The sequence below is a fragment of the Juglans regia genome, chromosome 2 (assembly GCF_001411555.2).
Source record: "Juglans regia cultivar Chandler chromosome 2, Walnut 2.0, whole genome shotgun sequence".
Lineage (NCBI taxonomy): Eukaryota > Viridiplantae > Streptophyta > Magnoliopsida > Fagales > Juglandaceae > Juglans > Juglans regia.
In genome coordinates this window covers 1,554,526-1,578,109 of record NC_049902.1, presented here as the reverse complement: position 1 = coordinate 1,578,109, position 23,584 = coordinate 1,554,526, and the positions used below count along the sequence as shown (strand labels likewise).

Sequence of the window (23,584 nt, the reverse complement as noted above, 5' to 3'; positions counted from 1 at the left end):
GCTCATTCTACGTAATTTTATCAAAAAGGGTCATTGCATTAGGCCTCAATTAACCTTAAGAACCAATGACTATTTGGATCCAAATATTGTTCTACAAATTCCTTCTTCGACGAGCTCTCGGGACTTTATGACCACTTGAAACATAGTTGTGCTGACACTGTATGATTTTTATTTGCTATGATTATGAGGATAACATCTAAATATGATAAATATTGGAAGAATATTAAGAAGATAAATAGGTTATTATTTGTGGTTGCAATCCTTGACCCCTGATATAAGTTGAAAATTATAGAATCTTTGATCAAGGACATCCTTAAGGAAAAGAAAGCTGAAGAGTTTATTAGAGAGCTGAGAAATGATATTGATGACTTATATAACCACTACAACAATAGTGGTCAGCCTACTCCAGCAAGTAGTAGTCGTAGCTCCTTACTCCCGATCAGCTCAACATCTTTCTTAGATGACAGAGGTGCATATCTTTCATCACCATTGGTGTGGCGGTTCATCAAATCCGTGCATCGATGAATATTATGCAGTGTATGTCTGAGGTTGAGCGTTATTTGATGGAAGATGTCGAGACACCTAGTGATACATTTCATTTATTAACTTAGTGGAATGTTAATTCCACCAAGTTTCCAATTCTTTCTCAAATAACCCGAGATGTTCTAGTCATTTCTATCACTACGGTTGCCTTTGAGTCAGCGTTTAGCACCGGAAGTTGCGTCTTGATGCTTATCAGAGTTCATTATCTCTGACTACCATCGATGCCCACGTTTGCACACAAAACTGGTTAAGTTCAACGCCCATTGTAATAGATACCGTTGATGCCGAGAGCTATAGGCTTGAATCATGTTACTTTATGATTTTAAATGATTATTTACATAATTTTAATGTTTTTATTATTTAATTTATAATTTATATAATTTTATAGACCTAACTGTGAACCCTATACTAATTTTGGATGATTGAGACTCTGAGACCGACACACCATAAGATAATTACCATCATGCAAAACTTGTCAGAGTTAGAGGTGGAGGCAAGTTCATAATATCACTTGGAGTCTTGGCTAATGGTTTAGAAGTCTATAGTTAAATGACTAAAAAAACTATAGTGCATCTGATCAATAAAAGTTAAAACTTCATGCAGGAAAATTGAAAATCACTATCGAGTTATCGATTCAAATACATGGACTGTCCAAGACTGATGTGGGACATTGGTCATTGTGGCTATTTCACATTTGAATGAAATTTATGACATTATTTAATATTTTGGTACTGTAAATTTAAATTTATTGTGATTTGTAATTTTAAATTTAAATTTAAATTTATGATTTGCGATTTGATGGATTTGTAGTTTGATTTAGCTTTAGCTTGTTAACTTATTTTTTTACAATATTTTATATTTTTTGTAGTACTTATTTTTTTAACTTATTTTTTCAATCGAAGTTGGAGTCGGAGCTAGTGTTGACTTCTGACCCCAGTCGAGGTCGGAGGTGGGCATTCCGACTCTGTCACAGCCGGAGCCCATCCCTAGGTGCTAGCGGCCACTCAGTGTTTACTGTTAGTACAAATTTATAGTATTTTATTATTATTTTTTATTTAATAATTAAGGAAGTGGCTTTTAAAAAAATTGTGTATTTTTTATTATTATTTTTTCTTAATGATTAAGGAAGTTAAAAAAATATTAAACAGAAAATCACAAAAAAAAAAAGTTTCAACTAGTGGTACGCCCAACAGTAAAGGTTGAGAGGCCCACTAGCAGTATCCTTGCACAAGAAAAATACTAAATGATCTCATGAGTTTGCTCTATCTATCTTACCGCTCATGCATTTTAATTTCTTTTTACTTAATGATTAATGAAGTGACTATTAATGAAACAATGTATTTTTATTAATTTTTCTTAATGATTAACGATGTTTAAAAAATGTTTAAAATAAAATAAAAAAATTAAAAAAAAAGTTTCAATTTGCGGTACGCCCAGTGGTAAAGGTTGGGTGGCCCGCTTGTAGCATTCTTGTACAAGGAAAATGCTAAATAATCCCATGAGTTTGCCTCATTAATCTTACGGCTCATGCATTTTAATTTGTTTTACTTAATTATTAAGGAAGTGACTATTAGTGAAATTGTATATTTTTAAATTTTTTTAATGATTAAGGATGTTAAAAAAATATTTAAAATAAAATCACAAAAAAAGAGTTTCAAATAGCAGTATGCCCAACGGTAAAGGCTAGGCTGCCCGCTAGCAGCATCCTTGCACAAGGAAATGCTAAATGGTCCCATGAGTTTGCCCCTTCAATCTTATTGCTCATGCATTTTATTTGTTTTTATATTTTGTACTTAATGATTAAAGAAGTGACTATTAGTGAAGTTATGTATTTTTTTTTTCTTGATTATTAAGGATGTTAAAAAATGTTTAAAAGAAAATCATAAAAAAAAGTTTCAATTAGTAGTACACCCAGCGGTAAAAGTTGGGCGGCCTGCTAGCAGTATCTTTGCACAAGGAAAATACTAAATGGCCCCATAAATTTCTCCCCTCAATCTTACTGCTCATGCACTTTTGTTAATTTTTTTAGTTATGATTAAGATATTGACTATCAATGAAATTGTGTATTTTTTTTTATTTTTTCTTAATAATTAACTGAGTTAAAAAAATGTTTAAAAGAAAATCACAAAAATAAAAGTTTCAACTAGGGGTACGCCCAGCACCAAAGGCTGGGCGGCCCATTAGCAGCATCCTTGCACAAGGAAAATGCTAAATGACCCCATGAGTTTTCCCCCTCAATCTTACTGCTCATTCATTTTAATTTTTTTACTTAATGATTAAGGAACTGACTATTAGTGAAGTTTTGTATTTATTTCTTAATGATTAAGGATGTTAAAAAAATGTTTAAAATAGAATCACAAAAAAAAGTTTCAACAAGTGGCACGTCCAGCGGTAAAGGCTGGGTGGCCCGCTAGCAGCATCCTTGCACAAGGAAAATGCTAAATGACCTCATGAGTTTGCCCCCTCAATCTTACCGCTTATACATTTTAGTTTGTTTTACTTAATGATTAAGGATGTTAACAAAATACTTAAAAGAAAATCACAAAAAGAAAATAAGAAAGTTTCAACTAGTGGTATGCCTAGCGATGAAGGTTGGGCAGCCCGCTAACAGCATCCTTACACAAGGAAAATGTTTAAATAGCTCCATGAACTTGCCCCCTCAATCTTATTGCTCATTCATTTTAATTTTTTTACTTAATAATTAAGGAAGTGACTATTAGTATAGTTGTATATTTTATTTTTTTCAAAATGATTAAGATTGTTAAATAAATGTTCAACAAAAAATACAAAACAAAAAAAATCAACTAGCGGTACGCCGAGTGGTAATGGCTAGGTGGCCCGCTAGCAACATCCTTGTACAAGGAAAATGCTAAATGGCCCCATGAGTTTGCCCTCTCAATCTTTCCGCTTTTGTATTTTAATTTTTATTTATTTAATGATTAAGAAAGTAATTATTAGTAAAGTTGTGTATTTTTCTTTTATTTTTTCTTAATAATTAATGATGTTAAAGAAATGTTTAAAATAAAATACAAAAAAAAAGGTTTCAATTAGTGGTATGCCCAGTTGTAAAGGCTTGGGGGCCCGCTTGCAGCATCCTTACACAAGGAAAATACTAAATGGTCGCATGAGTTTGCCCACCCAATCTTATTGCTCATGCATTTTAATTTTTTTTACTTAATGATTAAAAAAGTGATTATTAGTGAAGTTGTGTATTTTTTTTTCTATTTTCTCTTAATGATTAAGGATGTTCAAAAATTTTTTTAAAAGAAAATCACAAAAAAAAAAAAAAAAAATTTCAACTAACGGTACACCTAACGGTAAAGGCTTGGCTGCTTGCTAGCAACATCTTTGCAAAAAAAAAAAAATGCTGAACGACCCTATGAATTTGCCCTCTCAATCTTACCACTCATGCATTTTAATTTTTTTACTTAATGATTAAAGAAATAACTATTAGTGAAGTTGTTTATTTTTTTTTTCTTAACGATTAAGAATGTTAAAAAAATGTTTAACAGAAAATCACAAAAAAAAAACCAACTAGCGGTATGCCAACAGTAAAGGCTAGGTGGCTCGCTAGCAGCATCCTTGCACAAGTAAAATGCTAAATGGCCGCATGAGTTTGCCCCCTCAATCTTACTGCTTATGCATTTTTAATTTTTTTTATTTAATGATTAAAGAAGTGAATATTAGTAAAGTTGTGTATTTTTTTTTCTTAATGATTAAGGATGTTAAACAATGTTTAAAATAAAATCACAAAAAAAAAGTTTCAATAAGCAGTACGCTCAACGGTAAAGGCTAGGCGGCCCGCTAGCAGCATCCTTACACAAGGAGAATGCTAAATAGTCCTACGAGTTTGCCAACTCAATCTTACCGCTCGTGCATTTTAATATTTTTTATTTATTTTTATTTAACAATTAAGGAAGTGACTATTAGTAAAATTATTATTATTATTTATTTATTTTAATGATTAAGGATGTTAAAAAATGTTTAAAATAAAATCACAAAAAAAAAAAGTTTCAACAAGCAGTACGCTCAGTGGTAAAGGCTGGGTGGCTTGCTAGCAACATCCTTACACAAGGAAAACGCTAAATGGTCCCATGACTTTGGCTCCTCAATCTTACTTCTCATGCATTTTATTTTTTTTTTAAATTTTTTTTACTTAATGATTAAAGAAATGACTATTAGTGAAATTGTTTATTTTTTTTCTTAATGATTAAGAATGTTAAAAAAATGTTCAACAAAAAATCACAAAAAAAAAAAAAAACCAATTAGGGGTACGCCCAACGGTAAAGGCTTGACGATCCGCTAGTAGTATCTTTTGCTAAATGGCCCCATGAGTTTGTCCCCTCAATCTTACTGCTCATATATTTTAATTTTTTTATTTAATAATTAAGGAAGTGACTATTAGTGAAATTGTGTATATTTTTAATTTTTTTTTAATGATTAAGGATGTTAAAAAATATTTAAAATAAAATATAAAAAAAATTTCAACTAGCGATATGTCCAGCGATAAAGGCTAGGCGGCCCGCTAGCAGCATCCTTACACAAGGAAAATGTTAAATGGTCCCATGAGTTTGCTCTCTTAATTTTACTGCTCATATATTTTAATATATTTTAATTTTTTTACTTATTAATTAAAAATTTGACTATTTATGAATTTTTTTAATGATTAAAAATGTTAAAAAAACATTTAAAAGAAAATTATAAAATGTAATAAAAAAAAATTTCAACTAAAAGTTTTCTAGCGGTAAAAACTGGAAGGAATGCTAACAGGATCTTTGCACTAGAAAATACTGAATGGCCTTGTAGGTTTGCAAAAAATCTTCACAACCTCTTAACACTTCACACTCTACATTATTTTTAATTTTTATTATTTTATTTTTTTATTAAAAATTTATTATATAAATAATGAATAAAAAATTTAAAATAATTTAAAAAGAATAAACTCAAAAAAAAATTTAAAAAGAATATTAAAAATTTAAAAATTTTAAAAAAATATAAAATGTGAAGTGTGGTGGAGGTTGTGTAGCAATGCTCATAAGTTTGAGTAGTGTTACATCTCTACATCTCTCGAGCGATGTAAACCGAGAATCTATCGGAAAGGTAAAATGTTTTTTTTTTGTATTTCTTTTATTTTATGTATTTTTTTAATTATAATAAATATTTAAAAAAAATATAAAAAATTTATAATATTATTAAAAAAGACTTTTTAATAACTAAAAAAAAAAAAAAAAAGGCCGCATTCGGGACCGTCAGCAGTACGCCAGGTATAAATGCCGGCGGCCCGCCAGGAGTATTGATTGATAATTGCGTGACTCGTTCTAGGATTTTGATTCGTTATTGAACGACAACGCTGAGTGCAGTAGGCTGTAGCTAACGAATCAAACAGCTCGATGCATATCGTCGTTGTAGGAGTGGGAACACACCGACACAGAGCACGTGAGATTCATGTGTAGCTTTTACAGTGAATGAAGCTCAAACGTCTCTACGTTTTGGAGTGCGAGCATGGATGCAGTACAGTGTTGGCTCAAACGTCATTGTCATTGTTCTTGAAAATTCAAGAAAACAAAACGTCGAAGGACCAAAGGTGGACCAGAGACGGCAAGAGGAGGGAGGAGAGCTAGAGAGGGAGGGTTAGAGAGAGGATGTACCAGTGTTAGCTTAACCTGTACGCGTACAAGTATACAACATCAAAACGTTACACTTTTCTTTTATGCAATTTTTATTTTTTGGGATCTCAAAAGACATTTCTCCTTTCTTTTACTCAGGAAGGAATTAAAAAAGCCAGCTTTCGCGAAGAAACTGTTACGCTCTGGCACTCTGCCCCCTTTTTATTTTCCTGTGAATCTCGGGTTCGAAATGTAGAGGGAGAAATGGGACAGTCTGGATCAAATCTCGTTGTCGATTCCAACAACACAGGCAGGGAATCTGGTTTTCAATCGCCACCAATCCCTAATACTGAGCTCGATCGTGCACCGTCTAATCCCGATCGCCCAGCAGATGAGCGTACACTGGTCATCGAGGAAAATCTTCAGCACCTGGATTTCAAAGAGGTATCAGAACCGGTTCTGAAGCAAGAGGATGAGAAAGCTGGGAACTGGGATTTGAAAGAGGCCGACGAAGTGCTGGAAGGTGAGAAAGAGAATGGGCCTTCGAATTGGGAAGAAGGGATGGGCGGTGGAAGCGAATACAACGGTTGGGGTGATTATACTAACCCTCAAGTCCCCTGGATCGTAACAGATGATAATGGGAATGAGAATGAAACTGTGACTGAGGACGGGGTTGAGAGAAATGGTGCTGCTTTCACCGAAATCCATCAGTATGGGAGCCTCAAAACTCCGGCGAATGGGTTTGGACCCAATTGTAAGTTTAGTCGCCGCGCGAGAAGGAAAAATAAGGTATATTTAGACGTGCATCTATTTCTATATGTGGGTTTGGGTGGCTGTTATGGATGTGTGAAAATATCTGTATGTTTATATGTATTGTATTTGTGTATTTGTAGATGTTTATTCATGTTTTTACTTATATATTTGTCCAAGTTTATTCATCATCATCATCATCAGTAGTTTCTGACAAGTTTGTTTGGATTTCTGCTTTAAGTGAATTTTCTTTTTCCTACTTCAGATATATTTCATTAATAGATGTTCTGTATCTCTTTCTCTCTCTCTTAATGGATTGGGAATATTCCAGTCAAAATGAACATGCAGTTGGTGCTTTGTGTGTTTTTCTTTCAAACATCAAATTTTGTTGGCTTCGTATGATAGGATTTTTGTTTTTGGTCCTAACCATTTGTCTTTGGGTTTCTTTATTTTATTTTATTTTATCAATTCAAAGGCCGTTATGGAGAAGGTGAAGGAAAAGGAAGAATCCATGGTGATGCCAGGCCAAACAGAATGCAAGGTTCTTATTACTCCTATCATGGTCTTTTACTGACATCCTTCCAGGCTATGGTTTTAACATTATTGCTTTTGTTAACATGCATCATACATTGCGCGTATTTCTTTTTTGATAAGTAAAAATATTATATATCTAAATCAATAGGAGTAACCAAGTAACCAAGTACGTATACAAGAAAACACCTAACCCATACAAGAAACCTACCCAAATGACCCAAAAATAGGAGTAACCATGTACGTATACAAGAAAACACCTAACCCATACAAGAGAGCCTCTAATGACCCAAAAATCCCATGAAACCTACCCAAAATACACCAAGCCCAAATTGGACACACCTCCCCAACCCCAACCACTTGTTTCCATAAAACTAATCTTCTACCCGAACATCCCACAATGAGATCGTCTTTACAATGCCCTCCCTTTATTCTTCCCTCCACTTGAGTTACCTCCCTTATCATCGTAGTTGATTGAACATAAAAGACGCTTTAATTCCCTGCTTTTCTTAAAATGTGATTTGGTTTCAAGCGTGTGACTCGCCTCAATCGCAGTGAGTAGAGCTTTAAATTGATCTTCATATTCTCTCTGTTCTCCATATGAAAGACCCAGGATTTGCTAAAGTCTGTTAACTTTATTCAGAACCCAATCTGATGATGAACCTGCTATATCGTTTAACGGAGGGATAGAAACCAAGGGAACGACATTATTTCCAGCCACCGTACCCAATTGCAAACCTTCCCCCACATGAGGCACCAACGACAAACCGCTAGTGTCCATTGTTTCTGGCATTCTGCCACCATTACAAGTTCCTCCCCTCCACCAACATTGCTGGACTTTGCACCACCCCCCAATGATCCTTGTCGTGTTACTTTGTCTGGCTCTACTGTTCCCTCCGTAGCACAGGAAGGGGAAGCACTACCTTTTGTAACCCTACTTGCATCTTCCAAAAGAGGTTTGACCATTTCTTCCAAAATATTCAAGACCCTGGAGGGTCCCCCGTCGTCTTTCAACTAAGGATGAACCCTCGACAGAAGTACCAACCCCATCTGCATATGGTGATTGAGGTCCTACAGCTCCCTCAGGAGGCATAGTGACACTGGCATGAACAAAGATGCCAGCCTCCAACCCCATCCCACAAGACCCCCTCCACCTCTCCCAATGTCACCTGACGGCCTTTGTCTCCTATAAGTGCCTTATTCTTTCCTTCTGCCGCTGAACTGTTCTCGACCGGACTACCCGCCAATGACCTCAAAACCGCAGTGTACGAAGCACCTTTGACTGAGGACGGCCTTTCCACTGTTTTTCCAAACTCCCCATTAACACTTCGAATGGACTGCAGAAAGCCTTTCCATCCAATGCCATTAGCGCCCTCTGGAATCACCAACAATCCTTTCCTCCTTCCATTCCAGAATTCTGAGAGTTGCAGACAGCTGCCCCTAGTGTTAGAGATGAGGCAAGGGGCATCTTTGACATCCCAAAATACATTGCACATATTTTTTTAGAGATGAGGTTTGACTTATATACCAACCCCTCGCATTATTTACCCGTTTAACATGAACCCATTTATATCAAAATCCAAACCCGCTAATTTCATGTCATTTTCATGTTGGGTTTCCGAGTCATGTCACATATTGCCATCCCCAGCAGTAGCTAATGTATCAAACAACGCGATGCATATTGTTGTTGTAGGTTTGGGGACATAGAGCACATGAGACTCACGTGTATGTAGTACAGTGTTGGCTCAAATGCTATAGATCAGACATTATTGTCATTGTTCTTGAAAATTCAAGAAAACAAAATGTTGAGGACCAAAGGTGGAGCAGAGGCAGCAAGAGGAGGGAGGAGTAGGAAGGAGAGGTTGAGAGGGAGGGTTTGATAGAGAATGTACTAGTGTTAGCTTAACCTGTACATGTACAAGTATACAACATTCAAAACGTTAAGACATTTCTCCTTTCTGTACTTTTTTTTTGGGATCTCAAAAGACATTTTTCCTTTCTTATTCAGAACTTAAAAAGCCACCTTTCCGCACAGAAACTGTTTTTCTATCTAATGCACACTCTGGCACTCTGCCCCCTTTCTCTTTTCTTGTGAATTTAGGGTTCTAAATGTAGAGGGAGGATGGGACTATCTGGATTAAAACTAATTGCGGATTCCGGCTGGGAATCAGGTTTTCAATCGCCTCCAATCCCTAGTCCTGAGCTCGATCGTGCACTGTCTAATTCCGATCACCCAGTAGATGAGCACACATTGGTCATCCAAGAAAAGCTTCAGTACCTGGATTTCAAAGAGGTATCTGAACCGATTCTGAAGCAAGAGGATGAGAAAGCGAGGAACTGGGATTTGAAAGATGCCGAAGAAGTGTTGGAGGGTGAGAAAGAGAATGGGCCTTCGAATTGGGAAGAAGAGATGGGTGGTGGGAGCGAATGCGATGGTTGGGATGATAATACAAACCTTCAAGTCCCTTGGATCGTAACAGATGATAATGAGAATGAGAATGAAAATGAAACTGTGATTGAGGACGGGGGTGAGAGAAATGGTGCTGCTTTCACCGAAATCCATCAGTATGGGAGCCTCAAAACTCCGGCGAATAGGTTTGGATCCAATTGTAAGTTTAGTCGCCGCCCGAGAAGGAAAAAAAAGGTATATTTAGACATGCATCTATTTCTATATGTGGGTTTGGGTGGCTGTTATGGATGTGTAAAAATATCTGTATGTTTATATGTATTGTATTTGTGTATTTGTAGATGTTTATTCATGTTTTTACGTAAATCTTTGTCCAAGTTTTTGTTTCAGCAAAGAAGAAACCTAGTTTTTGTTATGGATATGTGAAACTCCGTGTTTATGGGGATTTTGTGAGAGGAATGTACCGGGTTTGGAGAAAAGAAGGGTAACACCGTTTCCTTAGCTGTAGTTGTTAAAGTTATGATTTCCATTTTATATGATAGGTAATCACTAATCATTACCTATCTAAGAATTTTTTATATGTTTTAGATGGAGAGCAAGGGCTTTAGTGTAAAAATAGTCTAGATAAATGCTAGACATTGAAATTTACTATAAATAGAGGTTGGATTTGAGGACTTAATATTGGGGGTTAAACCTAGGTTTATTAGTTTGAGTTTTGGTTGGTCGGTTTTTTTTTTAGGGTATCTTTTGTTAGAGCTTTGATAGTTTTGATGGATTTTTCTTTATTATTATTATTTTTTTATAAGTGGTTTTGATGGAAAGTAGTTTCTGAAAAGTTTGGATGGATTTCTGCTTTAAGTGAGTTTTATTTTTCCCACTTCAGATATATTTCAGTAATAGATGTTCTCTCTCTCTCTCTCTCTCTCACTCAATGGATTGGGAATATTCCAGTCAAAATGAACGCCCAATTGTTGATTTGTGTGTTTTTCTTTCAAACATCAAATTTTGTTGGCTTTGTATGATAGGGTTTTTTTGTGGTGCTAACCATTTTGGGTTATTTTATTTTATTTTATCAATTCAAAGGCTGTTATGGAGAAGGTGAAGAAAAAGGAAGAATCCATGGCGATGCCAGGCCAAACAGAAAGCAAGGTTCTTTTTACTCCTTTCATGGTCTTTAACTGACATCCTTCCAGGCTACGGTTTTAACATTATTGTTTTTGTTAACATGCATTGTACGTTGCATGTATTTTTTTTAAAGATGAGGTTTGACTTATATACCCCCCCCCCAAAAAAAAAAATGAAAAGAAAAAGAGGCTTAATATTTGAGGGAAATCAATCATAGGTGATGCACTTGTATATATCACATGTACTCAGGTTATTGCCTAACCTAATTATCAATAAAATTTTGTTTACTGATAAAAAAAATATATTCGAGGGAAAGATAGTATCGTGGTAGAGAGGGAAGTAATGTTATTGTTGTGATACTATGGATTGTGGTAGCTTGGTTTTGATATGGTATTATGTATTTGAGCCAATGTTTTGAATACCGTACCGGCCGTACCGGACAGTAACCAATATGGGTGAGATAGGGGTTTCGTATCGGGTCGAATACCGACCGTACCGGTACATTTTGGTCAATAACGGCCGGTTTTGGTGTACCGGCCGAATTTTTTTTTTTTTTTGTAATTAATGTAAAAATTCTGACTTTTTCATAATTTTCATTTTAATTCTCACATTTGAAAACTATTTTCTTAACTTTTTTTAATCCCCCTTTCTCAAGGACTAAAAATCAAATCCCTACTTCCATTTTCATGATAAAGATAATTAATTATTTTTTTAAATAGTTGGATTGAGAACTTAGAAGTATTATTGAATTTTATAAATATGTGTTTTAAATTTTTAAGACTTGCATTAATGTTATTTTGAAATATAATTTATACATATATAATTAATTTATTATATATAGACTATCCCGAAACGGTACCGGTATCGAAATATTTCATTCCAGTGCCTTAACCGAAACGGTATTCAAAACTTTGGTTTGAGCTTCGTTTGGAATGATAGTTGTTCCATCAATCAATGATCTCTCTCTATCTCTCTCTCTCTCTCTCTCATTCAGGAATATTTCAGTCGAACAGAACATGCAGTTGGTGCTTTGTGTGTTTTTCTTTCAAGCATCAAATTTTGTTGTTGATAACATTTTTTTTGTTACTAAATCTTTTTCATTGGGTGGTTCAATCTTATTGATTTGAAGGTTGTTAAGGAGAAGGTGAAGGAACCAGGCAAATCCACGGAGAGGCCAGTCCAGACAGAATGCAAGGTCTTATTTCTACTATCATGGTCTCTGTAACTGACAGCTTTGCAGGCTATAGTTTTAGCAGAATTTTTCCGCTAGCATGGATCGTATCTTTCATGCATTTTCTATGTGATATTTCACATATATTTCACTGATTTGGGTCGTTCAATTTTATTGATTTGAAGGTTGTTAAGGAGAAGGTGAAGAAACTAGGCAAATCCACAGAGAGGCCTGGCCAAACAGAATGCAAGGTCTTATTTCTACTATCATGGTCTCTGTAACTGACAGCTTTGCAGGCTACAGTTTTAGCAGAATTTTTCCACTAGCATGGATCGTATCTTTCATGCATTTTTTGTGTGATATTTCAAATATATTTCACTGATTTGGGTGGTTCAATTTTATTGATTTGAAGGTTGTTAAGGAGAAGGTGAAGGAACCAGGCAAATCCACAGTGAGGCCAGGCTAGACAGGATGCAAGGTCTTTATTTCTACTATCATGGTCTCTGTAACTGACAGCTTTGCAGGCTACAGTTTTAGCAGAATTTTTCTGCTAGCATGGATCGTATCTTTCATGCATTTCTATGTGATGTTTCAAATATATTTCACTGATTTGGGTGGTTCAATTTTATTGATTTGAAGGTTGTTAAGGAGAAGGTGAAGGAACCAGGCAAATCCACAGAGAGGCCTGGCCAGACGGGATGCAAGGTCTTATTTCTACTATCATGGTCTCTGTAACTGACAGCTTTGCAGGCTTTGATATTTCAAATATATTTCACTGATTTGGGTGGTTCAATTTTATTGATTTGAAGGTTGTTAAGGAGAAGGTGAAGGAACCAGGCAAATCCACAGAGAGGCCAGGCCAGACTGGATGCAAGGTCTTATTTCTACTATCATGGTCTCTGTAACTGACAGCTTTGCAGGCTACAGTTTTAGCAGAATTTTTCCACTAGCATGGATCGTATCTTTCATGCATTTCTATGTGATGTTTCAAATATATTTCACTGATTTGGGTGGTTCCATTTATTGATTTGAAGGTTGTTAAGGAGAAGGTGAAGGAACCAGGCAAATCCACAGAGAGGCCAGGGCTGGATGCAAGGTCTTATTTCTACTATCATGGTCTCACTGACAGCTTTGCAGGCTTTGATATTTCAAATATATTTCACTGATTTGGGTGGTTCAATTTTATTGATTTGAAGGTTGTTAAGGAGAAGGTGAAGGAACCAGGCAAATCCACAGAGAGGCCAGGCCAGACAGAATGCAAGGTCTTATTTCTACTATCAGGGTCACTGTAACTGACAGCTTTGCAAGCTACAGTTTAACAGAATTTTTCCGCTAGCATGAATTGTATCTTTCATGCATTTTCTATTTGATGTTTCAAATATATTTCACTGATTATCTATGGCCCAAGATAGACCCGATTGATGGAAAATTATTATCATATTAGTCATCATTTGCACCTGACTCAAGATAGTTTGCATAATGCCTGGATCCGTCGACAGGGACACAAAAGATGCTGGCGACTGCGGTGGAACAGTCAGTAGGTGGTCAGTACACGCCGTGTGTCCAGAAAATGGCAGTGGAGCATTTAGTGGGCATTCCTACACCTTCGTGTGGTGTTCACTGTCGAGCAGTAGGGCTGTACACCGATGGGTTCGGCATCGGTTTCAATGCCAAACCGAGACCCCACTGACGTCTGCCATGAGTCTATTGAACCGGCCAAAACCGATCGATTGGGGAGAGAAAATTGATCATATTGGTCTTGACGTGCATCGGTGCGGTCTTCAGTCTACCGTCAGTGTCTTCTGTAAAGGAGGAAGGATGCCGCGTCACGCCGTCTTCTGCCATTGGAGTTTAGAAGAAAGTTGCATATGAGGAAACTGCGTGAACTTAGGAAGAAGAAGACACGGCGAAGAAGAATGAGGTTATTAATCCATTTTGAAACAACACTGTTTGGCTTTGGCGCCGTTCTATTATGTGTTTTTTTTTTAACTTCCAGGCCCTAAAATGACGCCGTTTCATTTACATATATTTCGAAAAAAAATATATATATAAATGGTCGGCCGGTTCAGTAGTTTTTTCCCCGTTCAAACTGGCGTCGAACTGGCCGACATTGACTTTCATATATTCCTGCCGCACGCCAACTGGTTCCTTGTCGGTTTCGGCCGATTCTGTGCTTCGGCGGCCGGTCTGAGTCTGAGCTGGCCAGTTTTCTCGGTTCCTGTACAGTCCTATCGAGCAGTGGCCAGAAAGTGCTGATGGGATGCGGGGGAGAAGGGTATACTTTGGAGAGCTCCCAAACACGGCTCCTCGATGATTCTAAGGTGGATGAACACTCGAGGAAATTTTGGAGGGGTGTTTAGATGACCTTTCCCAATCTGGCAATGAAGAATTGCCATTTTCTGAAGAAGATAATTCAAAGAGACTCATCCAGGTGCTTAGTGAGCCTATTGGGGAGGGTGAAATTTTTTTTGCAGAAGAGACATAGGTTTTGCCAATGGAATTTAGAGTGGATGAGCCTATCTCGCTTAATTATATGTTACCAGTTCCATCTAGTGTTTCATTTCAGACTGGGTATTTCACAAGGTGAAGGAAATACAACAATGTGTGGGGATGGAGTGTGAAGGCTTCGAGGAACAATTTATGGCTCTACTTACCGCCATTGAAGTGGGGCATCAACAACAGCGAGAGCTTAAGAGGTTAACATGGTTGATGAATTATGAGGGTAGTTCCAGCAGGGACAGGTCAAAAGGGAAGGGTCTGGCCTCCCCCCAATGAAACCCACAATTGTATCGTGGAATGTTCGCAGGCTCAACGAGGCCAATAAGTGTCTCCAAATAAAAAACTTGCTTCGTGAGTGAAAAGCGGACATTGTTTGTTTACAGGAGACAAAGCTAAAATTAATTACTAGAAGAATTGTGCGAAGTTTATAGAGTTGTGCACACGTGGATTGGGTGTATTTGGCATCTAATGGGTTGTCAGGAGGTGGTTTGGTGATGTGGGATAGACGGGTGGTGGAGAAAAGGGAGGAATTTATAGGAGTGTTCACGGTAGCAAGCTCCTTTTAGAGTGTGACAGATAACTTTTTGTGGGCTTTTGCAGGTGTATACGGACCAAACTTAAAAAACAACAGAAGACTACTGTGGGAAGAATTAGCTGGAGTACATAGCTGGTGGGACCTTCCATTGTGCATTGGTGGATATTTTAATGTCATAAGATTTCCAAGTGAATGTTCTAGAAATAGAAGAGTGCGGCCAGCAATGACAGAATTCTCGGAGTGCATCTTTGATTTTAACTTAGTGGATCTGCCACTAGCGGGGGGTTATTTTACATGGTCTACTAATCAGACGTGGTCTCGACTGGATAGATTCTTAATATCACCAAAATGGGAAAGTAATTTTCCGGATGTATGGCAAAAGAGAATGCCTCGTCTTTGTTCGGATCATTGGCCTATCATGCTAGATTGTGGTGGTTTCCAAATTTGAAAATATGTGGTTGAAATCTGAAGACTTTGTGGACAAGGTTAGACAGTGGTGGTCCTCATATTTGATACAGGATACTCCTAGCTTCACCTTTGCGAGTAAATTGAAAGCTCTAAAAAGAGATTTAAAGCTTTGGAACATATAGTCATTTGGTGATATAAGGGAACGTATAAAAAGCAAAAGGTGATGGAGATCCAAGAGTTAGAGAGGGTGCAAGAGGATCAGACTCTTACACAAGAAGAATTAGCTTGGAAGACAGTGTTGATCATAGATCTTGAGAGGATTATTTTATTAGAAGAGACTTCTTGACATCAAAAATCAAGACTATTGTGGTTAAAGGAAGGAGATCGAAGCACGAAGTTCTTCCACAGAATAGCTAACTCTCACAGGAGAACCAACAACATTGAAATGTTGAAAATTGATGATGTTGATTGTAAGGAAGAGCAGATGATTCACAATCTTGTAGTTGATTTCTTTGAGCAATTACTTACTGAGAAGGTGGGATGGCGGCCTACGCTTGATGGGCTTGGTTTTGACTCCATTGGGCCGCATGATGTTTGTCGCCTGGAGAGGCCTTTCGAGGAGGCGGAGGTTTACGAAGTAGTGAGGAAATGGTCAAAGACAAGGCACCGAGTCCTGACGGTTTTTCTATGGGTTTCTTTCAAACATGCTGGGAAGTGTTAAAGAATGATCTTTATGAGGGTGTTTTAGGAGCTTTTATCGGCTGGAAATTTTAGAAAAGCCTTAACGCCTCTTATCTTGCATTGATACCGAAGAAGGTTGAGGCTGTGGAGATTAGGGAGTTTCGGCCCATTAGCTTATTAAATGGGGTATATAAGATAATTTCCAAGGTGCTTGTGAATCATCTAGGTGAGATATTAGGGAAGATAATTACGAAACCCCAAATGCTTTTGTAAATACATATTTTAGGTGTTGTTCTTATCGCCAATAAATGCCTTGACAGTAGACTAAAAGCTATCACTGCAGGGATCATTTGTAAGCTAGACATGGAGATGGCGTACGATCACGTTAACTGATATTTTCTTCTTTACCTTCTTGGGAGGTGTGGTTTTGAGGAGAGGAGGCGATCGTGGATCTGCTGGTGCATATCAATGGTAAAATTCTCAGTTTTGATAAATGGAAGCTCAGCTGGCTTTTTTAATAGCACACGAGGTTTTTTTTTTTTTTATAGGTAAAAGAGTTTTATTGATCCATGTAAATAGGCAAGGCCCGAGTACATAGGAAGTATACAGGAAAGAGCCTAATTACAAAACTAAGTACTATGGAGAGTAGCATAAAAGTCTTTAAGACTCGTTCCATTCAATACAATAGAAGCAGCCCAAAGCAACAAAGTATGAAAGAAAAAAGCCCTAAAACCATCCGGAGAGCATTCCCTATTCTCGAAACAGCGACCATTTCTTTCGGTCCATGTGCACCACATTAAACATAAAGGCACCATCTTCCATACATCTGTGATCTGGTGATTGCCCCCAATCCCTTACCAACAAGACAATAAATCTATCACCCTCTTGGACATAGTCCATGAGACGCCAAGCCTAACAAGGAGACACGTTGTCTCTATTACTTTTTGTTATTGTGATGGAGGCGCTAAGCAGAATGACCTCAGCATTGGTTAACATTGGTTTCGTGACTGGCTTCTCAACTGGAATCCCGGATAGAGGAATTATTAATATTTCTCATTTGTTATTTGTAGATGACACACTTATCTTTTGTGAGACAAATCATAACCAGGTTCGAGCGTTGAAGGCCCTTCTCCTTTGTTTTGAAGCAGTGTTCGGGTTGAAAGTAAATTTTGACAAATCAAAGATGGTGCCAATTGGTGGTGTTTATCATTTAAGACAGTTGGCTAGCACTCTGGGGTGTAAGATTGCCTCTCTTCCTATGACTTATCTTGGACTCTTATTGGGGGCTGCCTCGATAGTGTCTTTATTATGGTACACAGTAATTGAGAAAGTAGAGCGGAGACTGGTAGGATGGAAGAGAATGTATTCGTCGAAAAGTGGTAGGATTACCTTGATCAAGAGTACATTATCCAATCTACCAACTTACTTTTTGTCTCCATTCCCTATCACGGCAAGTGTGGCATTTCGAATTGAGAAACTTCCACGTGGTTTCTTGTGGAGTGGAGTGGGTGAGGAGTTCAAATGCCATCTAGTCAATGGGGAGAATGTATGTTGCCCTATCTCCAATAGTGGTTTGGGTATTAGAAATATGAGAATTTTTAATTGGGCGTTACTTGGAAAATGGTTTTGGAGATGCAATAAGGAACCAGAAGCCTTATGAAAGTTGGTGATTGAGAGCAAATATGGAGGTTGGTTTTGGAGATGCAATAAGGAACCAGAAGCCTTATGAAAGTTGGTGATTGAGAGCAAATATGGAGGTTGGAGGGAAGGGGGGGGGGGGGGGATGGTGTACTAAGGAAGTGAGAGTGGCTTATTGAGTGGGATTGTGGAAACGCATAAGAAGAGGATGGACGGTCTTTACTCAACACAATAGTTCTTGTGGGTGAGGGTTACAAGATTAAATTTTAGAGTGATATTTGGTGTGGTAACAGTGCTCTAAAGGATTTATTTCCTTCACTTTTATGGGTTGCAAGTGCCAAAGATATTTTTCAGTGGCTGAAGTCATGGTGATATCGGGGGGAGCAAATCCAGTAGAATATCAATTTTAGTCGGGCAGCACAAGATTGGGAAATGAGCAGCTTTGAAGACTTTTTCAGCCTTTTGTACGTGATAAAACCGAGCAATCAACAAGAAGATATGTTGTGGTGGATACCCGCAAGTAAAGGTTCATTCTCGGTTCGCTCTTTTTATAAGTCTTACACAAGAGCCCAATATTCAGTTTCCATGGAGAAGACTTTGGAGACATAAGGCACCTCCAAAGCAATGTTCTTTGTGTGGACAGCTTCTTTGGGTAAGATCCTCACAACCGACAATTCGAGAAAACGTAGGGTAATCATCGCAAATTGGTGTTGCATGTGTAGGAACGGGGGCGAGTCTGTGGACAGTATTTTTCATGCATTTTCTAAGTGATATTTCAAATATATTTCACTGATTATCTATGGCCCAAGATGGTCTCGATTGATGGAAAAATATTATCATATTAGTCATCCTTTGCACCTGACTCAAGATAGTTTGCACAATGCCTGGATGAATTGTTACTAACACTGCCCATGTGTGTAAAAGATTACAGCTTCTATGTAACATTGTGGTATAACTAATATGGATTGAAGTCTTTAGCCACTTTCTGTAACATTGTTTTTTTTTTTTTTTGTTAAAGTACTTTCTCCTTTTTGAAAGGGTAACATTTCCTACAAACAGATGCTTTGGTGACTTTTACATTTAGTCTCTTTTTGTACCTCATTTTGACTATGTGCTTTGTGAATGATGCATTAATGATGGTTTTCATCATCTTGTGGTTCTTTTCTTGTGCTCTGTTTCAGAGTTACTTGACGTCAGGGGTGTGCAAGTACGGAAGAGCTTGTAAACACAAACACACAAAAGGCAAAGCTTCAGGAACCGCAGTTCTAGAGTTGAACTTTCTGGACTTGCCAATTAGACCAGTATTACATCTTTCTTAATTATAATTTCTTGACAAATCTTTGTGTCCATGTTATATGATATTTCTATGTTCTATTCTCAACCTCTAATTTCTTTGTGAGACTTCTGTTACCCCCCTTTTTTGCCTTAGTTGTCTGATTAATTGACAATGTTTTAATTCATCTTAGGGAGCGAAAGAGTGCCCCTTCTACATGTCTACTGGCTCCTGCAAGCATGGAGCAAACTGCTGGTTTAATCATCCTGATCCTTTGGCCGTGGATCAGGAGGATGATGGTGGATCTGCTGCATCAGGTGCTTCTTCCCAATCATCAATGCCATCCTCGTCTCCACCTTGGACATTGAATGTAACTGCTCCCCTTGTACCAATGGAGCTTTCACCTCCGCACGGTGTTCCTACTCCAAATCCTTATGGCTATCAGGTACCTTGGTTTTTTGTACCACCTCTCATTTCTCTTATCTAGGAAAAAGAAAGTAAATTTCACGTGAGATCCTGTATGTCAATATTTTAAAATGAAGTATTTTTATCTTCTTTCTTTGGCCGGTAAACCTAAAATCTAAGTTTATGGTCCTTGCAATTTCTCCGTCTTTCTGGTTCATTTTTGTCCTCTAATCAGTGCCCAAATTATTTGCTTTGGTTTTTAATCCTTTCGGAGGCATTGGATTTGTTTCTTGTCATGGAACTTCAGTAGACTCTAAACTCTTTAAATCCTGGTTCTTTAGACAAGATCAATGTATTTATTTTTACAGATGATGTCTTTTCATTTAAACTACTAGGCTACCTCGGCATTTGTTAGCTTTATTTGACTTAGCTTCTTATGAGATGTTGTTTTAGATTTTGAATAAGAAATAGCGCACCTTTACAAGTAAAAGCAGTCACCTATTAAAAAAAAGCAGTGTTTACATCTGGATGAAAAAAGGGTGTTATGGGTGAAATGGTTGAAGGTTGATTAGTCAAATTCCTCAAGTGACTCATTTTTAGGTCAATTGTGTCCATCAGTTATCTCACATATCACAATTTTAAAATTCCGTAAGTGCCCTCAGACAGGAGGGTATTTTTTCTTGAGAAGTGTTAGGTCTCCACACAAATTTTACACAAGAAAATTTACACACTAAAGTGGTTTAATGTAATTCCTCAGATTTACTTTACAATAAAAAGAGCTTTACAATATGATGGATCACATAAACCACACCAGTGTGTAAATTTTACTGTGTAAGATTTATGTGTAGACCAAACATTTCTCTTTTTTCTTTATTGTGTTGTCAAAAAGAATGTATTTTCCCTTGACATGATCATTAATTTTGGAGTAATGCTACATACAGTCGTGGAATGCGCAAACGCCGTGCAGTCGCTTTGAAAAAGAGTGGGGTCCACTATTAAAAAATTAATTTCTTTTCATGTGGGTCCCTTATTTATTCACTTTTTTCAAAACGACTGCACGGCGACTGCACGCTCACGACTGCAAGTATCATTTCTCTTAATTTTGATCTTCGGGTTGACAGAAGACAGATTCTAGGGTAACTGGAACAGATGAAAGATGCTATATTACAGGGGTTCCAACTTCCAAATGCCTTGTTACTGTAGAATTTAAAAGCTAGGTAACAAATAAGGATCAATTATGTATTTGCTTCTGTTTCAAGAAAGTCTGGTAAATCTATGGCTGTTCCTAGTCTTGGTGTTGCTTATGCTCTTTTGCGATTTCTTTTCTTTTGCTAATACCTGAATAGATGATGTGTAGACGAGACCTAGCAGCAGGGGAATCCTATTAATTTTACCTGTTTGTGATTGTTAAGGCTCCTGTATATATTCCTGAAATGAGTATGCATCCAACACTGGCTGAAGCCAACGTCTATATGTACCATGAGGACCAGGTTCAAGTTGATGAATATCCAGAACGACCTGGCCAACCTGAGTGCAGCCGTTTCATAAAAACTGGGGCTTGTAAGTTTAAATTGAATTGCAGATATCACCACCCTAAGGATAGGATCGTGAAGTCACCCCCATGTGCTTTCAGTGACACGGGTCTTCCTTTGAGACCTGTAAGTTTATTCTTCTGGGCTGTGCTTTTTTAATGAAAATAAAAACTCGGGAAGTAGTTCCATTGTTAAAAAGCTTGCAGATAAACTATTGTTAAAATTTTTTATGATTATTATTAACTATATGGGAAATATCTCATATCATTTTTAACATTTGTTCTGCTCTTGGAAAGGTTACCATATGCTTTCTTTGCCTTGATTAGTTACTTTCATGCTCTTGTTCTCTGAAATACAGGATCATTATATTTGTGAACAATATAGTCGCTATGGCATTTGCAAGTTTGGGCAAGCTTGTATATTTGACCATCCAGTACACCCAGGCTCAGGCTGGGAATGATCAGCATCTTGGTGATCTGTAACTAGAGATGAGGCTGGGGTGGCCGGGACTTGGAAGTGGAAAGCTGAAATGATGCCACTCTTCAGCAGCCTGTGTAAATATTTTTGCTCTAGAGGCCCTAGAATTCTAGGAATCACTGTTCCAAGGATGTGTAACTTTATACATTATATACTAAATCCGTTAGCGGTAATGGCTAGGCGGCCCGCTAGCAGCATCCTTGTACAAGGAAAATGCTAAATGGCCCCATGAGTTTGCCCTCTCAATCTTACCACTTTTGTATTTTAATTTTTTTTTATTTAATGATTAAGAAAGTAATTATTAGTAAAGTTGTGTATTTTTCTTTTATTTTTCTTAATGATTAATGATGTTAAAGAAATGTTTAAAATAAAATACAAAAAAAAAAAAGGTTTCAACTAGTGGTATGCCCAGTGGTAAAGGCTTGGGGCCCCGCTAGCAGCATCCTTATACAAGGAAAATACTAAATGGTCGCCTGAGTTTGCCCACCCAATCTTATTATTCATGCATTTTAATTTCTTTTACTTAATGATTAAAAAAGTGATTATTAGTGAAGTTGTGTATTTTTTTTTTCTATTTTCTCTTAATGATTAAGGATGTTCAAAAAAATGTTTAAAAGAAAATCACAAAAAAAAAAAAAAAGTTTCAACTAGCGGTACACCTAGCGATAAAGGCTTGGCTGCCTGCTAGCAACATCTTTGCATAAAAAAAATGCTAAATGACCCTATGAATTTGCCCTCTCAATCTTACCACTCATACATTTTAATTTTTTTTTTAATTTTTTTACTTAATGATTAAAGAAATAACTATTAGTGAAGTTGTTTATTTTTTTTCTTAACGATTAAGAATGTTAAAAAATGTTTAACAGAAAATCACAAAAAAAAACCAACTAGCGGTACACCCAATAGTAAATGCTAGGTGGCTCGCTAGCAGCATCCTTGCACAAGTAAAATGCTAAATGGTCGCATGAGTTTGCCCCCTCAATCTTACTGTTTATGCATTTTTAATTTTTTTTTATTTAATGATTAAAGAAGTGAATATTAATAAAGTTGTGTATTTTTTTTAATGATTAAGGATGTTAAACAATGTTTAAAATAAAATCACAAAAAAAAAAAAGTTTCAATAAGCAGTACGCTCGGCGGTAAAAGCTAGGTGGCCCGCTAGCAGCATCCTTACACAAGGAGAATGCTAAATAGTCCTACGAGTTTGCCAACTCAATCTTACCACTCATGTATTTTAATATTTTTTATTTATTTTTATTTAACGATTAAGGAAGTGATTATTAGTAAAATTATTATTATTATTTATTTTTCGTAATAATTAAGGATGTTAAAAAATGTTTAAAATAAAATCACAAAAAAAAAAAAAAAGTTTCAACAAGCGGTACGCTCAGCAGTAAAGGCTGGGTGTGGGGGTGTAACCGGTGCGGTCCGGTCTGGTTTTGGATAAAATCTAGGACCGAACCGGTATGTACCGGTTTTGTATTTTTTAAAACCGATTACGCACCGGTTACTCTCCTAAACCTGTACTTCCGGTTTTATCGATTTCCGGTTCGGTCCGGTCAGGTTTTACGATTTTTTTAAAATGTAAGTTTCACAATTTGTCATTAAAAATTTGTTTATAAAAAAAATCTTTTTGATTTAAAAAAACTGTTTTATACTTTTATTAATATATTAGACTTTATAATAGTATTGATATTAGACTATTGGTATAGTTATAAGTTATATATTAGTATTAGTTATAAAATTTTAGTGATTTAGTATTAACATTTTATGTAAATAATTTATAAATTATAATAAGAAATTATTTCATATATGAATATATATATTATATATAAAATTTCACATAAAAATTTATAATTATACATTATATATAAAACTTATATATAAAAATATTATTTTTTATTTTTTTTAATCAACCGGCCCGGTCCGGGCCAAAAAATCCCGGAACCGGCCGGTTTTTACATTTTAAAAACCGGTTCCGGATCGGACCGGTTCAAAACCAG

The 23,584-nt window shown here is 36.6% G+C and overlaps 1 protein-coding gene across 6 annotated transcripts in view; it reads left to right on the top strand.

Annotated features, from left to right (window-relative positions):
* The first annotated feature begins 6,012 nt into the window (after positions 1-6,012).
* The window catches only part of LOC108984969, an 87,707-nt gene continuing 70,135 nt past the window's right edge, over positions 6,013-23,584 (top strand). Inside the window, exons 1-10 of one of the 6 annotated variants that reach the window (XM_035686761.1) lie at positions 6,013-6,220; positions 6,309-6,938; positions 7,375-7,440; positions 9,532-10,074; positions 10,921-10,986; positions 12,092-12,157; positions 12,319-12,384; positions 12,773-12,838; positions 12,943-13,008; positions 13,330-13,395. In XM_035686761.1, the coding sequence (XP_035542654.1) occupies positions 6,414-6,938; positions 7,375-7,440; positions 9,532-10,074; positions 10,921-10,986; positions 12,092-12,157; positions 12,319-12,384; positions 12,773-12,838; positions 12,943-13,008; positions 13,330-13,395 (1,530 nt within the window). In that variant the 5' untranslated portion in view covers positions 6,013-6,220; positions 6,309-6,413. The remainder of the gene's footprint in view (positions 6,221-6,308; positions 6,939-7,374; positions 7,441-9,531; positions 10,075-10,920; positions 10,987-12,091; positions 12,158-12,318; positions 12,385-12,772; positions 12,839-12,942; positions 13,009-13,329; positions 13,396-23,584) is intronic. The other 5 variants (XM_035686763.1, XM_035686767.1, XM_035686770.1 and 2 more) reach the window with 5 other exon arrangements.